The sequence below is a fragment of the Furipterus horrens genome, unplaced genomic scaffold (genome assembly GCF_987537825.1).
Source record: "Furipterus horrens unplaced genomic scaffold, mFurHor1.1.pri manual_scaffold_6, whole genome shotgun sequence".
Taxonomy (NCBI): Eukaryota; Metazoa; Chordata; class Mammalia; order Chiroptera; family Furipteridae; genus Furipterus; species Furipterus horrens.
Genome location: NW_028327176.1, coordinates 17947965 through 17966720, shown reverse-complemented (window position 1 = coordinate 17966720; position 18756 = coordinate 17947965). Strand labels below are relative to the sequence as shown.

Sequence of the window (18756 nt, the reverse complement as noted above, 5' to 3'; positions counted from 1 at the left end):
AGAGAGGTTCAGTGAAAAACATAATCAAAAGATTATATACTGTGGAAAACTAATGACATTAAAGAAAATAGAGTGTAGGGGCAAAAATAGACTGTTACCAAAAAGTCATTTACCTCTAAATGTTTATTTTCAAAATCTATATATAATGCTGATTTGAGAGGTTATCTACTCTTTCTTATTTTACAGATGATGAAACCTAATGAACAGTTATATAAATGACTTGAAAAGAATTAAACATTTTTTAAATGAAATGTCTATGGTTTTATTAATGATTATAAGTGGGATTAGACAGTTTATAGATGACTTTAGAAAAACTACTTGTGATAGTTAATTTTATGTGAACTGAAACTATGCTTGTTTTATTTAATATAAATATTTTAAGGAACACTCACTTGGTAAATAAGCAAGTGATAGTGGCTGTGGAATACCATAAGATGACTATTTTATATTAAATGGCATGTTTGATAGCTGCTATGAAACAACGGACATCATAATTTTAAAACTTAAAAATCCGACTCTAAGAATTCATGGTCTGGAAAGTCAAGTTCTATCCTCTAACAAAGGAAGTAGTCTTTCAGCCAAATATAAATAAGGCAAAAAAGAAGGTAGTCCAGCTGTGTAAATCTACAATTTGAAAAGTTATTTTAGGTAGAAGGACTATTACTTCCACAAGGACAGAGGTCCTACCTGTCCTGTTCATCATTACATCCTAGCAAAATGTTTGGCACATGGTGGACACTAATAGCTGTTGGGTGAATCTTCAGGGATCCCACTGACTACTTTTGCAATAAACAAAAGTTACTACAAAACATCTTTCTATTAAAAAAAGAAAAAGAAATTTTGCATAAAAGAGTAAGAAAGATCCATACCAATAACATAGGAATAGCACAAATATTCAGTACAAAGTATTTCCTACAGGAGAGGAAAAGAAAGAAGAAAAAAAAAAGGGTAGTGATTGCTGCTTCCAGCCCTGGCAGAGCAAATGATACTAGACTTACCTTACCACCCAGTTGACTTCAAGGAAAATACGGTCATAATGAATAAATAGAGGAAGAACCAAGAAAGTAATGAAACCAACAAAGAACAATAAATTCTAGAATTTAAAAGTACAGTATTTTAAATAAAAATTCACTATGTGAAGAAAATAGGAGAAAAGGTCATTGAACTTGGTATCTCCTTTGTGACACTATTCCAATACAAGAAATCTAACAAAATTGTAGTCCCAAAAGGAGAGAAGAGAAAGAATTAAACAGAAAAAAAATATATGAAGAATGAATGACCCAATTTGGTAGAAACAAACTAACCTACAGACCTGAGCAGCCCAATGAACACAACAAATTAAACATAAAGAAAACTACATTTAGCTATATCATGATCAAACTGTTAAAAAACAAAGAGAAATCTTGAAAGCAGTCAGAGAAAAATGACTCATTACATAAAGAGAAGCAAGAATATTTATGTTGGCTAATTCTTCATGAAAAATAATGGAAACTGCAAGACAGTAGAACCTTAAAGTATGAAAAGAAAAAACAGTTTTTATAGCCAGCAACACTATGCTTCAAAATGAAGGCAAAATAAGGAAAACGACAATTAGATGAAAACAAGTCAGCTACAGGAGCCCTCCCTACAAGAAAAGCTGAAGGGAGTTCTTCAGGCTGAAGAGAAATGACACTAGATGGAAACTCTTAATTTCCAGAAAGAATAAAGAACGTTAGAATGGAAAATATTTAAATAAATATAAGAGACTATATCTTTTTTTCTTCTAGTTTTCTTAAAAGACATGACTATTTAAAGCAAAAAAATTTAGACTACTGCATTACGGAGGTAATGATGTTAAGTACAGATGTAATAAGATAATGCGGCACAAAGAATGTAAGAATGAATGCACTTCAGTTACAAGGTTCTTGTATTTTACATGATGCAGTAAATATTCTAAGGTTGCATTAGGTAATCCCTAAGCCATGACTAAAAAAATTACAGTCATACCTCAGTATTCGTCAGCTTCAGAACTTGTGAAACCCTGTACTTGTCACAATGTGACAAGAAGAAAATGTTTCAGCACTCAGCGCCTGCTCAGGACTCGGAGCACTCGCTAGAACGTGTGTGAGTCACGACACTGCCCCGCAAGGAAAGATGCTTATCACTCACCACTTGAAAAATTCCTTCAGTACTCTTCGGTCTCGGCGCTCGTCACCAGTTCCAGAACAAATTAAAAGGCAAGTACTGAGGTACCACTGTATATAGATGTAATTTTCTTCCAAAAATAGAGGCGAAAACACTGCACATCTCATTTTATGAAGCCAGCCTAATTCTGATACCGAAGTTTGAGCAGTTTGACCTTGAAATTTTTTTAAGTTTGTCTACTCAGCCAACAAATGTTTCTAACACGTACCTTGCCGCATGTATTTCAGCAACCTGTGTCTCTGTGTTCTCTACCAGAAGAGAAGGCTTTCTTGCCAACTGTCCTCTTCCACTGTGAGGGAACCATACTTTACTGAGACTGATTTTATTACTGGTATCAGCTTTTCTCAAGTCAGGCATTCCCTGCCTGCAAAGAACTCTAAACCTCCTTTTGAAGCAATCAAGAGGTACCAGTGGACTTCTTACTCCTGGGGAGTTAAGGCTCCATGTGACTTTGACCAATCCTATCACTTAACGCTCTAATGGCAGCAGACAAGCTGGGTTTAATCTCAGCCGTGCTTAAATAACACGCTTCTGTGTGTGACCTTGCGCCAATTACTTAATTTCTCAAAGCTTCTATTGCCTCTTCTTGTAAAATGAGAATAGTGGTCACACCTGAAATGAAGCCGTCCTCCTAAAGCACAGTATCTGCCACGTAAGTGTCAACAGCTAGGATCATCGTGACCCTTGGGTTTTCACTTTGATTTCTCCTTTTAAGAAAATCTAACTCTTCTCCTTGTATTTGAATTAAATACGAAACCATACCACAATTATTTTTTTATCTACCAGTATGCTGTCCCTGCCTTGTGCTTGTAGAACAGACAGCTTTAAGTGCAAATACAGAAGAGAGGGAAGAGGAAGGAAGGACAGAGAGGTGGGGGGCTACTTTTAGTTTAACAGTATCATATTTCATAAAAGTTATCCCTGAATAAAAAGTTTAAATAAATTAATCTTATAAACAGAACAAATGTAATTTCTAAAATTATTCATCACAGAATTCCTTTTTAAATATGAAAATAAGGGTACACTGTAAATGATTTCTTAAAATTCAATTTACAAGAAACTTCTAAGAAATATCTGCTCCATCAAGATTAGTACCACCTCCACTGTCTCTGGAAATATTTCCCAGTCGCTCTCTACCTGAGGGGTCCCAATTCAAAAGAAACGGGCAAAGAGGACCCTTCAGCAGCTGAACAAAGAGGACGCCTTCCTAGTTTCTCTTTTTCAGGTATAACCTCCACCATAACAAACCAATAAACCAGTAACACTAAGTTCTACGTGTTGCTCAGGAAAAAGGAGGAGCATCACACTCGGAGGAAACACAGCCTATTCAAGGTAAAGGCAGCTGCATACACGTCATTCCACTTTTAGAGAAGGCACAGCAGGAGAGAAGGATGGAAGCCTCTGGGGTCCCAGACAGGGGTGGAGTCCGGCCTGGAGTCCTCCTGGAAGTGCCCAGCTCAGGATCCCAGGGAGTGGGCTCCTGGCAGTACCCACTGGCCTTGCAGACAATACCTGGCAGTTCTAAAAATCTGCACATTTTGTATGTACTTTTACCTCACAGATGTTGTTAACCTAGCCTGCAGATAGGAAATCACTTTATTTCTTAATTCTGTGCTTACTGGGAAGAATTAAATCAATCACATCAATACCAATGTTTTTTAAAGTTTGTTATCTAAATCTTTAATTTTTGTCAGTTTCATAAGATAAATGGAAATGCAAAATAAAATTAAGGTTGCAAAAAAGTCTTCAATCTGTATCTTTAGATTTGCATGTTTTGCTATGCATAAAGCATACATACCTCAATAAAAATGTTTAAAAGAAAATTCACAATACAAAAGAAACTATTTTTAAGTGTCTTAGATATGTTACTTCAAAGGACAAATTATTTTTGCTTCTCTCTTGTTTTTGTATTCCCCTTGTAAATTCTCATGCCCCTCTTATACAACAGGGAAGACTTAAATCCGACATTTGACTAAATCTGACTCTTACAAAGTAAAAATCAACAGGCTAGGCCCCTTTGGTGCAGGCAGTCTCCTTCCCTGGTGTGCCACTTACCACAGGAAGCGTGAGCCAGGTTGCCACAAGGCGGTTGTTGATCCAGCGATACCAAGATGGGTTTATAAACATCAAAGGTAAAAAGGGACCCAGCATGAAAATGCTTCCAAAAAAGCTTCCCCAAAACAGAGTGAGTATAAAGTAAATCCCTTTCCATGACACCATGATTCTGAAAGATATAAAAAAAGGTATAGTTTGTTACTACACATATAACTGCCCAAATTCAATTTCAGAATGATGCCTAGATGATCTTTAATTATAGGGCTACAGAATAGGCCCTGATAAATGATATTAAGAACTTGAGTGCCATAGAGGTGACCCTCTTACATGACCTACTGGTCTAACAAGTTGTCATTCTACTCAAAATTCATACTTTCAAAAGAGTAAATGTCTGACCTCCAAAAATTAAGCTATCTAGTTTATGAAGCCTTTGTTTTTCTGTTTTTTTTAATCTGTTTATTAGTATTAACATAAACCTGTATATTTTCTTTTCCAGGATATTATCCAACAAAAAATTTTTAATTTTCCCAAGTTTTTTTATATCCTACTATAACAAACAGATTTAATGATCTAAAAACTGCAGAACAGCTTCCTAATTGTGACTATGCCTTCGAGTGATGACAATTTTACAGTGCACTAAAAAGTTTTTTAATCTAGAAGTGTTAATTATTTACATTGGACTCTGAAAGGATATCTTTGGTCAATTAGTCTTAAACTGGCTCTTTATGAGCTGAACAGTTAAACAGCAGTCGGGCTTCTCACTCTCTTTCTTAAATTATTTGCCAAAGGATTATAGCCATTCCTCCGTATCTGCAGGCCCTACATCTGTGAATCCAAGGGTGGACAGAAAATATTTGGGGGGGGGGGGGACATTACTCTGTTGCTGAAGTACACAGTGTAGTTAGGCCTGTGATGGTCACATCTGTATCAAACACGTACAGACTTCTTTTTCTTGTCATTATTCCATTAACAATTCAGTGTTAATAACTTCACATAGCATTTACACTGTATTTTAGGCATTATAATCTAGAGATGACTTAAAGTATATGAGAGGATATGTGTGGATTACATGCAAATACTATGCTATTTTATCTAAAGGACCTGAGCATCCTCAGATTAATGGAAACTAATACCCCATAGATACTGGGGGATTACTACTTTTGTGGATCCTCAATACCAGAACATAATGACTGATGCTTTTTGGAAACACAGTCTATAGTAAATAAGCAAACATTTGATTTTACAACCTAAACTATATTAAAGCAAAAATATGGTTTACCTCAGGATAATAAAACTATTGGAAATATTAAACTATAAAAACAATAATGATTAAGAGAATAAATCTTGAGAGAGAGCAATAATGGCCTGAAAATTTATATATTAAAAAACGCTATTCCAGCAATCAAGACCTCTGAATATTTTTAAAGAATCACAACAGCAAACAAATAAAATTTCAAATGTCACAGTGCTTTAAAAGACATCAAATAATAAAACAGGTCAAATTCCTTAACAACACAGAATCAAGTTTATCTGAGCAATAAGTACATTATCAAATCTCTAGCAAGGCTTAACAGCATGGGTACAAAATTGTTCAAAGTACAAACAATAAATATCTCACAAGAACTTTCTTCTTATCTCTGAACTAGGAAGTGAGGTGGGGGAGTGAAGGCGGAGGGAAGACCCCTGGAGAACAGTGGTCAGACAATTAGGTCACACAGGGCCCAGAACTGTCCGCGTCCCACAGGCCCTCCTTTGCGCTTTCTCTGAGGCTCATGCCCTCCTCTTCGCACTGAAAGGCATCATAGGCAGCTTCTCTCCAGTCTTCAGTTTAACTTAAGGCTTTTCTTAATCAGGAAAAGAAAAAGCTTCTAAATTCAGCATTTTCACCCCCTAATTCCTTTTATACCCTCAAAAACAGCAACAAAAACAAAAAACAAAAAACAACCCTGCACCGCTGCCACTACATTTGAAAACTTGTTAACTACCTTTTTCTATCTACTGCTTGTTTCTGCCAATTGCCCGTCAGCTAGTTCTAGGTTTAGGTACCCCTAAACTCCCTATGAGGTGTAAGATGCACTTCACAGTGTATTCACAGCTAAGTCTGCCCCCCAGCCTCCCACTGAAGGCTCTGGCCCGCTTCTTCCTCACCTACTAAACTATTCTGCATTTGATGTGATTACAATAATATATATAAAGGAGCTGAGATACAATCTAATAAAATCTTTTCATTTTCCAGTAATGAAGCTGAGGACCAGAAGATGACTCTCCTAAGTCCACATAACCAGTCAGTAGCATCAAGTCTTTTCTGCCTTGTGCTTCTCCGTGCAAAGGGGCTGGCTGGGAATCAGGGAATGGAGTCAATGCTAAACATATTTAAACACGGATTTAAAGGGACGTGTCACGTGAACTGTATTTCATCCATTCATATGACATCCTGGAAAAGGCAAAACTAGAAGTGGTTGCCAGGTTAGGGGTGAGGACAGGTGTGATTATGAAGGGGCAGCACAAGGGGGGTTTTGGGGGTTGATGAAAGTGTTCTGTTTCCTGATTGCAGTGAAGTTACAAGACTATGCATTTAACTCACAGAATCTAACAACTAAAAAGTTTTTTATTCTGGATGTAGATTAAAACAGAAATTTTAAAATTATGCTATGTGAGCTTTTAGGCTATGCCTGGCACTGCTTCATATTTCATATATTTTACATGAGTGAACTTGTTTAACACTCACAATAATCCCATGCTGTATTTTCACTGCCCCACCTTTCACATACAGTATTTCCTCACTTATGACGGGTATTACGCTCCAGACCACCCCCCCCCATGAAGTAGGAACCTTACATTTATTCTACACTCTTAAACCTACGTAACTTTAACATACATATACAGCACCGCAAAATTCCGCGATATAGCGAAAAATCTGCAATGAATAATTAAATGTAATATTTTTTAAAATCCCACGATACAGTGGGGCCGCGATAAGTGAACTATGATATAGAGAGGGACCGCTGTACAAGGTTATTGAGGAACAAAGTGGTTAAGTACTATGTTCAAGATTAATATAGCTAGTACACTACTAAATGGCAGAACTGGGATCTGAATCCAAGTAATTTGGTTTTAGAGTCCATGCTCAGTCTAAAATGCTACACTATGCTTCTTTTTCAGGAATAGATTACTTCTGTAATTAAACACACACATTTTAAAACAACTGGTCTATAAAATAAAGATTCCACAATTCTAAACCAAACTATTAATACCTCGTGCAAAAAGTATTTCCAATTTTAGAAGATCACAGGAACTTAGTGAAGAAGCCTAATGCCTTTCTTACCTTAACCTAACAGAATGTATAGCACACAAAACCTGGGGAGGGCCGAAGAGGGGGGTCGCCAGCTTCTGCTGGGAAAAAAGGTCTGGCTATATAACTGGTAATGGTTGTATAACTGGTAAATTAAACATCTCATCTTTTAAGATTCTTTTTTATAAAAGGCTACATTACTGAGAAGTAATTACAAATACTGCAATTTTATATTATTGTGTGTTCTTTGTATAATACTGATGGCGTTCTCTTTAAAAAAAAAAAACGCCATTTGGAAAAGAAGTCATGATAGTTTAAAAATGGCACATCCATTTTATTGCCAAAAAGAGAGACGAAGAACACAAAACTGTTGGTCACGTTGAAAGGCTGTGCCTAACACTTCAGTGTGACCCAAGAACTGTTTCCCGTAAGACCACGTTCCGTCGATGAGTTAACAAGACCTCTCACCCCACTAACTTCCTCGCTCATAATGTGATTCTGATTCTGATGCTTGCCGATGCTGTCCAACCATGTCTGGTTCAAACGATCGCAATACCAAATGAAGGCAAAACGGAGCACAGGAACCGGAACCGCCCACCGGGCTTCTAATCCAGCGGCATGTACTATTCCTGAAGTATGACAATGTGGGAGGATACTCCCCGACGAGGATTAACGGAAGCCGTTGGGAATTCCTGTAGTTCCTTACTCAGGAAGGAAACACACTTCACTTCATAAAATCTCCTCAGTTATTTTATTCACATAACAATCCCAATGTTAACCAGTATGGCTCTCACAGTCTAACACCGACGCTAAGTATGCTAAGAAACTATTGTAAGTCAATGTGACACGTGCTATAACAGAGGTATAACAGAAGGAAGCAACACGTGTAAGAGTAGATCAAAGGCGAGATGAACTCTGCTAAAAGGGATTTAAGAGGGCATTAGACTCTTGGAGGATAAGAGTTTGGGTGAGGGGAGAGATTATATTGGGCAGTAACACATGCAGAGTCAGAGAAATTTGAAACAGCATGACTTAATAAGCAGGGAACTGTAACTCATTAGATATTGAGGTATAGGGTACACATCAGGGAGCTGCAAGAAGTCACAAGGACACACATCCTAGGGACAAAGCACACACACCCAGGCCAGGACAGGGTGGGAAGGCATATGACTCACGTTTTGGAGATAAATGTTTAAAGTAATATGGTCCACGTAAACATGGACTCAATCAGTATACAAACTAATTTTAATAAGAGCCTTAAGAGCACAGAGCTTCTCTGCCCTTCAAAACAGACAGTGCACGGGACATGTGACAAAAATCCCAGCATTGATAGATGCTGGTATCAGAGGGCTGTGAAGCACGATCATCTGCTCCAGCTCTTCCACTCAACAGCCCAGCGATCATGGCCACATCAATTAACCTGGATGCTTAGAGATGAGGAAGCTGGGAAAAACAAACACTCTCAAAGGCCTACTTTTTGACTGCCTTTTAAGCACCTACTATTTACTAGGAACATTATGGAAGGCTCCTGATATTTATATATTTAACACCTAAAAGGTCAACTCCCCATGAACAACCCAAAGGTCCATGACATGTGAGTTATCTGTAATGCTGCTGAAACTCAAAGTTGAAAGTTGAACACTGCAAGGCTGGTGTCAAAAAACAAGTCATGTTAGCACTGGTGGAATAGTGGTGAGCATAGCAGCCTTTCAAAAAACAAATCATTAGGTAGCAATAATCTGGCCAACTGTCCAGTATCGTAAGCCAATGGGCCTTTATTCTGTTCTACTTACCTCATATGCGCTCAATGGGGGAAGTGATATGCCACAGATTTGTAACTTTGAGCTTTTAAAAGGATCCCACCAACATCTGCAGAGTCCTATCAGATACCCTGACTGCTGTGAGCCCTTGACTGTGGACTTCCAGGAGTCATTTATGCATGAACTTGCCCACTACCTTCCCCAGAAAAAGATCTGGTCAACCCTCTGGGAAGCTGAGGTCAGACTGTCACTCAGAAACTCTGTATCTATATGAGTCTTCATCTAATAGTGGCAATGTCAGATAGATTATGCTTACTTCTCAAGTTTTCAAGAAAAGTTATAAATATTTTATTTAGGGATACATATATCTGTGGTAGATTTTTAAATAAAATAATGAGTAACATAAAAGAATAGTACTTGTCATGGAAGGAAGATATAGGAGGCTTCTAAGGTACTGGAATATTTTTTCTTAAGGATAGTGATTACTTATGTGTCCAACGATGACTTTTAAAATATTCTATCAATGCTAAACGTAAGATATTTTTGCCAATCTGCACACATACCGTGTACCAAACACTGTTCCAATTATATGATACATTAGCAACAACAAAAATGTGTTTAGTGATTACCATTCTTGGTGGAAACAGGAAAGGAACAGAGTTTTCACTTTTTGATTCCTGTAATATTATTTTAATTTTTATAAAGAATAAGCATGCATTACTTTGTAACTAAAATATTTTAATTATAAAATTTTTAAGAACACATTAATTAATCCAGGTTAGAATTACCTCTCTTTGCTTTAATGCCTAATTAAATGCTCTACCATAGAAAACAATCCTTGGGCATCAGTGGAGACAAATATATGAGACAAGTTTATAATTTTTCCAAGACTACTCCAAAATAAATAAGCAACATGTTGATCTTGACTCAAATGCCAAAATCCAACACATATAATAAAAGTGTAAAAATGAATGTTAAGTACTGTATATATGCATATGTAGTAACAATAATATTACTTATTATTTGTCCTCACCCGAGGACATGTTTATTGATTTTAGAGAAGGAAGGGAGAGAGAGGGTAAGAAACATTGATGTGAAAGAGAAACACCGTCAGTTGCCTCCCATATGACCCCAACCCGGGAACAAAACCCACAACCTGCGCACGTGCCCTGACTGGAAATCAAGCAAGCCACAACCTTGTGGTTTACAGGACAATGCTCCAATCAACTGAGCCACACTGCCACACCTGTATATGTAAAATGATTGCAAAACGGTTACTTAGCGATGAAATAAAAACGTTTTAACATAGAGCTAAAACAATTACACCGATTATTGAGATTATTACACAATGTGAAAGAATTTAACTGTGTTTATTATTTAAGTGAAATGCTCTTGATGCACTACTCTTGTAAGCTAGATGAATACTTCACACCCAGACACAATAACACTGATTTAGCTTTTTCACAAATATAAGTGAAATATTTATGAGCTAATTAATTTCAAATTCAATACATTTTTAAATCTCTAAAGCATGTTAATTTGCATGACCTGATTCTGATGAGCATTTCTCCATTTTTCAGAATTTAGTAACATAAACACATCTGTCTCGCCTGATGAAATGGTATGCTTTGTTTCCCAATAAGCACTGAATTAGTTTTCAAGTCTCAAAAGACAGTGGCTCATAAATTTAACATTCAATTCCAGAAGCAAAGATTATGGTTTTTATTATCTTTCTCCTCTTACAATCTTTCATTTTTATTCTTATTGGCATTATCACATTTGTCTTTCATTGTAAATCACTTGAAATTCTTTCAGGAAGCAGACTATCAATTAAAATAAATTTAAGCCCTGGCTGGTGCAGCTCAGTGAATTGAGCAACCGCCTACGAACCAAAGGGTCCTGGGTTCAATTCCCAGTCAGGACACAAGCCTGGGTTGCAGGCCAGGTCCTCAGTTGGGGGGCACGCAAGATGCAACCACACATTGATGTTTCTCTCCTTCTCTTTCTCCCTCCCTTCTCTCTAAAAATAAATAAAATCTTAAAATATAAATAAAATAAAAATAAACTTAAAAGAATGCTGCCATTAGTGTGATAATTTTATTCATCTTTACTTATTTTACTAATTTTTTTTTTTTTGGTGGGTTTCTTTTTTTTTTTTAATGTGTTTTATTGATTATAATATTACATTTGTGCCAATTTCCCTTCCCTCTGCTCCCCTCCACCCGGTGGCCCCCCTCCCTCCAGTTGTCCCCCCCTTTTAGATCATGTCCATTAGTTGTGCATACAGTTCTTCTCAACCTCTCTGTCTATTCCATTCCCTCCTACCATGATCCTTAATTCCTATATCATCTCCCTCCCTCTCCCCATTCCCCCTCCCTGTTGACCTCCCCCCAATATGTTCCCCGTAACTATAGTTCTTTTTCCAGTCTCGTTGCCTATTTAGTTTGCCTTTGTTTCAATTCCCTAGCTTCTGTTGTTTCTTGTGATGCAGTTTTCATTTTAGATTTCATTGTCTTGATCCTCCTTTTTCTAAACCAGTCCCTTTAACATCTCATATAACAGTGGTTTGGATCTAATGAACTCTTTCAGTTTTATTTTGTCCTGGAAACACTTTCTCTGTCCTTCTATTCTGAATGACAATTTCGCTGGATAGAGTATTTGTGGTTGTAGGTTTTGGATTTTCATTACTTTGAATATTTCTTGCCAGTCCCTTCTTGCCTGCAGGGTCTCCCTTGAGAAGTCAGCTGATAGTCTAATTGGGACCCCTTTGTACATAATTCTTTTCTTCTCTCTTGCTTTTAAGATTCTCTCTTTATCTTTAATTTTTGACATTTTGATTATAATGTGTCTTGGAGTGGTTCTCCCTGGGTCCAGTTTTTTTGGAACTCTCTGTGCTTCCTGGATCTGTAAGTCTATTTCCTTCCCCAAGTCTGGGAAGTTCTCCTTTATTATATTTTCACTCAATTTTTCAAGTTCTGGTTCATCTTCCTCGCTCTCTGGCAAACCAATGATTCTTATGTTGGGCCTTTTATAGCTGTCCCAGAGGTTTCTGATCCTCTCATCGTTGCTTCCCATTTCCTCTCGCTGCATTGGTTGACTGCTTGTTCCTTCTCCATATTCCAGTTTGTTGAAATGAACTCTGGATTTTACTTCCTCACCATCTGTCTCGTATGTGGTTTTGTTCCTTTCGTTATGAGTGTTTTTCGCTTCTTTCTCATCTTTTTCCAAATCTTTTGTGAATTCTGTAAGCCACCTGATAACAATGGCCCAGAACTGATCATCTGACAGGTTTCTTATCTGTTCATCTGTCAGGTTCTCCATCTGTTGCCTGGTGAGCTGTGCCACCGGGATTTCTATAGTTGTCTGCCTCATTTTGACAGATGCGTTTTGTTTTCTTGGGCCGGCTGTCCGGGGCAGTGCCTGTGTACGCGTCACAATCCAGCGACCGGCGCCTGTCCGCGACCTATTTCGCAGCCCTGTGGTGCTTTCTTTGGGGGCGGGGGTCCAAGATGGATTCACACAGTTATTCCGCTAGGAGACCGGGATCCGTCCTCCCGCCCCCCTGGGCCTCACTGTTCAAGGCGATGTGGTAGCTGCTTTCCCCAGCGTTGGGGTCGCGAGCTGCCGGGGTTCGACTGCAGCCGGGGTTGTTCTCCCTGCCGCTGGGATTGTCCTCCCTGCCACTGTCCCTGGTGCGACCGCAAACAGCACCGCCCCCTTTCGCTCTTCCTACCTGCCCAAAGAGCGCCGCTGGTTTATAACTTCATATGTTGGGCTTCCATGTAGTTTTATTTTCTGGAATTTCTAGTTATTCTTTGTTTTGAAGTAGTTGTATTCCTCTCTAGTTGTAGAGGGAGACCTAGCGCGTCCGTCTAAGCCTCCATCTTGGCCGGAAGTCCTTTACTAATTTTTTTTAAAGTCTCTCCTAAAAAGTGTCAGAAAATCACTAAAAAAATTTTTATTTTGGAATTATTGTAAGAGATATTCTAAAGACAAAAAGGTAAACTCCTTTAATAAGCAAATCACTAAAAGAAATAAAAAACAAAAATTAGCCAAGAAGAACTTAAAACACCTTTCTGTATCCATTAAGAATACATAAGACAGCAGAGGAGGCCAAAATGCTAATGTATAAAGTTTGCTCTGGCCCCTTTACCTGTGTGGGAAAATGACACAAACAGGAACAGGAAAGGGACAAACCAGGCAGTTTCACACTTCCCGAAGCAGCACAGAAGAATAATATTTTCCCAAATACAAAAAGGTGCAAGGTAAGCAGGCATTCTAGTTAATACCAGATAAAGCAAAACCGCAGTTTACCAATTTTTATAAAACACAAGACAATCAAAGAGCAGAATGAAGTCGAACCTCAGATCTACCCAAAATTAAGCAAGGACTTTCAATAATCAACTGGATTTCAGTAAACAAGTTTGCTAACTCCCAGGGGAAGGAGGGAGTCCATTCTAACAGTTCCTACAACTGTATTAGGACATCAAGGGTTATATTGGGTTGGCCAAAAAGTCCATTTAGTTTTTTATGTAAAATAAAAGACACATTTTTCTTTCTCACCAGTAACTTTATTGATTAGGATGTTTTGAGTACGCCAGCTATCTCCTGTGGGGGACAGACAGGCTTGGTTTAAAAGACTCTGACCCTGTGCAGAGCCGCCCCCGCTGGGCCCTTAGCCAGCAGGTTATCTTCCAGGCTTGCTCTGAATCCCATACTCCAGGAGATTTTAAAGATAGAACAGAAATACAAAGCAGCTTTTAAGGAAAAGGAAACCCGGTCTGTTTTTCTCTAAACAGCCCCAAATTCTTGTCAGTAGGATGTGAAAAATAAAACGATTGAGTAAATGTTTTTAAACTTGTGTAAAATACCTGGGTGCTTCTCCCTGTATTGATCTGCATTTCCCTTTGTTATGACTCCCAACCATTTGGTGAAGGGCTGCATTTCCCATGTAGAAAGTAGATAAAAACCCTGGCTAATAAAGAAACGAGGGCGATTTTCCACAGAGAAAACCCCTCCCTTCCTTCCTCAGATGGTGAGTGTCTGCGTAATTTCTTCACCCACTCCGAGGGACCCAGAGTCTCTCTCAATCTCCCGCTATTGGCTTCTTGTGGGCAGAGGTCAGGGCACCGCGACACATATCCCAATGCATAAGTCAGCCCCACAGCAAAGATTTGTCCAAAATGTCAATAGTACCAAAAAACTGGAAACCACTTTTGACATGTTCCATCAGTCACAGCACTTTCTCCAAACACGGCACAAATCTTTTTTTGTGTTTCAGTTGCATTTTTACCTTTCTTGAAATAAAGTACAATACACTAAAAATGTTGCATATTTTCTTCCATGTTCAGTATCAAAATGGCTACATAAAAATTCACCAATTTTGATAGGCTTCTTTTAAATGCATGTAACAATACAATCTAACAAAATTATTTCGAATGAAGTTACAGACAACTAAGCTCTACTAGAGCCATTGAACAGAAAAAATACTACATAAACTTTTTGGCAAACCCAATATAATGACACTAATCTCTTAAAGTTTAGTGAGAGAAGAAAGTATCTGCATAAATAGTCACAGTTCTCAAAACTGTGATGTAATTCTTAAAATGTATTCTAAAGTTAATACATAAAAGATGAGAGTATGTCCTATACGATTCTATTTATCTACAGTTCAGAAACAGGAAAACTAATTGATAAGTTAGAAATAAGGATAATGGTTATCCCAGGAAGGGCGGAGAAGGGGTGGTGACTGGAAGGCGCACCACGGGGCTTCAAAGGTTTTGGTAATGCTCTGTTGATTCGGGTGATGGTTACATATGATATATTCACTTTATGAAAATTCACTGGGCTCTACAGTTGTGACTTATGCATTTCTATAGGTATGTTATATTTCAAAAATATTTACAAAAAAGGTTATTATAGTAATTTAAACAGGATACTTTATAAGTAATCCAATTTAATATATACAGCTTACAGGAAGAAAATACAGATCAATGAACAAAGAAATCTTCAACCTCACTATTTTCAGAAAATGTAAATTAAAACAACAAAACACCTTTTTTTTTTCTCACAGACCGGCAAAAAAAGTCTCAATTTTGTCTCTGATATTCTAAAAATCATTTGTTGGTGTCTTTGCCTTCACAGCTGGATGCAATCAAACTTTAGAGGGCAAGCTGATAAAGAGCTATTGTAATTTTGAACATGCCTACCACCACAAATTCCTTCTCAGTATCTACCCTAGAGAAAGACTCAACTGCAAGTGTAACGAAGTTTCATTTCAGCATTGCCTGTAACAAAAAATTCAGAAACACAAACGTCCATTAAGAGGGGAATGACTGAATAAACTGGTATAGCCAACATTATGAAACACTATGCAGCACTGCGAAGAATAAGGTCAAGTTATATTTTCTGACATGAACAGCTCTCCAAGATACGTTGCTAAGCAAAAATAGTAGAATACCATTTTTGGAAAGGGAGAAGAACCACACCTCACGCCACCACCAAATGTAAATACACATAAATCCGTGTACAACGATTCACGCTAATGTTACTATGGCCACCTCTACGAAGGTGGAAGAGCTATAACTAAGGGTGGTGGTCCAAGAGGAACAGACCTTTCCTGGAATGTTTTTAAAAGAGAACGTTTTCATTTGATACGTGAACAGTAAAAAGCATAGGAGGGAAGGACAAAGGGAGGGAGAAAAGGAGGAGGGGAAAAAGAAGCTTAAAGTATAGCCAAAATATACGAGCTTACCAGTAATGCCAGTTGTGCCTATTTTTCCCACAATCTCATGATCAAAGACAGAATGATTAAATGTTGAGGTAGAAATAACCCATCCCCTGTGGCCAAATAACTGTTTGCCATACTTTAAACTCAAAGTAAATTTTTACAAATTAAAAACATAAAAACAAATTGAGATAGGAATGATAAGGTACCGTTGGAAAACTAAAGCACACCAGGACCTCCAAGGATCCTTGGCCTAAAAGTAGTCACTTAAAACCATCATTCGATTTACTTTAGCGCATTTATCTGTTAACTTGAAGTTTAAGCTCGCATTTTGCTTTCCCTTCATGAGACACAGGACAACGCCACAGGAACATATTGTATATAACATCACAGGATAAAGTTCTAGCAAAAAAGATGTTAGTTTAAAAAAATATTTTATTTACTTATTTTAGAGAGAGGAGAAGAGAAGGAGAAAGAGAGGGAGAGAAACATCAATCAGTTGCCTCTCCTATGTACCAGATTAGGGACCGAACCTGCAACCCAGGCATGTGCCCTCACCAGGAATTAAACTAGTGACCTTGCGCTTTGAGGGACAACACCCAACCACCTGAGTCACACCAGTCAGGGTGATAAAAATTATTTTAAAAGTTAGCAAAAACAGAATGTTCATTTCAAACTATACCTGTGTCTCGTCGGCAGCCGTCCGTCTCGAGAGACGATGGTGTAGCTTCTTAAGAGTCTATCTGCGGGAGGCTTAGACGGACACGCTAGGTCTCCCTCTACAACTAGAGAGGAATACAACTACTTCAAAACAAAGGATAACTAGAAATTCCAGAAAATAAAACTACACGGAAGTCCAACATATGAAGTTATAAACCAGCGGTGCCATTTGGGCAGGTAAGAGTTAAAGAGGGCAGTGCTGTTTGCGGTCGCACCTGGACAGGGGCGGGGCGGCGAGGAATCCCAGCTGCGGTCAAGCCCCTGGCGGTGCGCGACCCCGGCGCTGGGGAGAGCGGCCGCCGCATCGCCTTGAACAGTGAGGCCCAGGGGGGCGGGAGGACGGATCCCGGTCTCCTAGCTGAATAACTGTGTGAATCCATCTTGGACCCCCGCCCCCAAAGAAAGCGCCACAGGGCTGCGAAATAGGTCGCGGACAGGTGCCGGTCACTGAATTGTGACGCGTACACAGGCACTGCCCCCGACAGCCGGCCCAAGAAAACAAAACGCATCTGTCAAAATGTGGCAGACAACTATAGAAATCCCGGTGACACAACTCACCAGGCAGCAGATAGAGAACCTGACAGATGAACAGATAAGAAACCTGTCAGAGGCTCAGTTCTGGGCCATTGTTATCAGGTGGCTTACAGAATTCACAAAAGAGCAGGAAAAAGATAAGAAAGAAGCGAAAAACTTTCATAACGAAAGGAACAAAACCGCATACGAGATAGATGGTGAGAAAAAAAAATCCAGAGTTCATTTCAACAAACTGGAATATGGAGAAGGAACAAGCAGTCAACCAATGCAGCGAGAGGAAATGGGAAGCAACAATGAGAGGATCAGAAACCTCTGGGACAGCTATAAAAGGCCCAACATAAGAATCATTGGTTTGCCAGAGAATGAGGAAGATGAACTAGAACTTGAAAAATTGAGTGAAAATATAATAAAGGAGAACTTCCCAGACTTGGGGAAGGGAATAGACTTGCAGGTCCAGGAAGCAAGGAGAGTTCCCAAGAGACTGGACCCAGGGAGAACCACTCCAAGACACATTATAATCAAAATGTCAAAAATTAAAGATAAAGAGAGAATCTTAAAAGCAGCAAGAGAGAAGAAAAGAATTATGTACAAAGGGGTCCCAATTAGACTATCAGCTGACTTCTCAAGGGAGACCCTACAGGCAAGAAGAGACTGGCAAGAAATATTCAAAGTAATGAAAATCCAAAACCTACAACCACGAATACTCTATCCAGCGAAATTGTCATTCAGAATAGAAGGACAGAGAAAGTGTTTCCAGGACAAAATAAAACTGAAAGAGTTCATTAGATCCAAACCACTGTTATATGAGATGTTAAAGGGACTGGTTTAAAAAAACAGAAGCTAGGGAGATGAAACAAAGGCAAACTAAATAGGCAACGAGAGTGGAAAAGGAACTGTGGGTACGGGAAGCATATTGGGGGGAGGTTAACAGGGAGGGGGAATGGGGAAAGGGAGGGAGATGATATAGGAATTGGGGATCAAGGTAGAAGGGAATGGAATAGACAGAGAGAGGTTGGGAGGAACTGTATGCACAACTAATGGACATAATCTAAAAGGGGGGGACAACTGGAGGGAGGGGGGCCACCGGGTGGAGGGGAGCAGAGGGAAGGGAAATTGGCACAAATGTAATATTTTAATCAATAAAACACATTAAATCTGAAAAAAAAAAAAAAAAAAAAAAAAAAAAAAAGAGTCTATCTGCACCGCCGAGAATGGCTGTGCAGTCCAACTCGGGAGTGACACGGTATCTGTCTCCTCCCGTGTTGAATCGACATCTTGTGATGACGCTGGAGTGTCCTCTCCAGTGAAGCTGAAGCTACAGAGCCTGGGCAGGGTGATATGGAGGGTCTGCTGTTGCCCATGCAGCAGACCCCCCCTCTCTTCGCAGCTGAAGGGTCCAAGGGAAAGACGGAGTCAATACAGCTTGGCTTCAGGTGCGCCGCAGGAGTTGCCGGTGTTGACTACAACGTCAAACTCCTTAGGGA

General features: G+C 38.9%; 1 protein-coding gene across 4 annotated transcripts in view; it reads right to left on the bottom strand.

Moving 5' to 3' along the window:
• LCLAT1 (lysocardiolipin acyltransferase 1) overlaps nt 1-18756 on the bottom strand; it is a 141220-nt gene that overhangs the window by 82806 nt on the left and 39658 nt on the right. For 3 of the 4 annotated variants that reach the window (XM_090281096.1, XM_090281097.1, XM_090281098.1), the window contains exon 2: nt 4240-4408. The exons of the other annotated variant lie outside the window; for it this stretch is intronic. In XM_090281096.1, the coding sequence (XP_090137222.1) occupies nt 4240-4404 (165 nt within the window). In that variant the 5' untranslated portion in view covers nt 4405-4408. The remainder of the gene's footprint in view (nt 1-4239; nt 4409-18756) is intronic. 4 annotated transcript variants of the gene reach the window in all.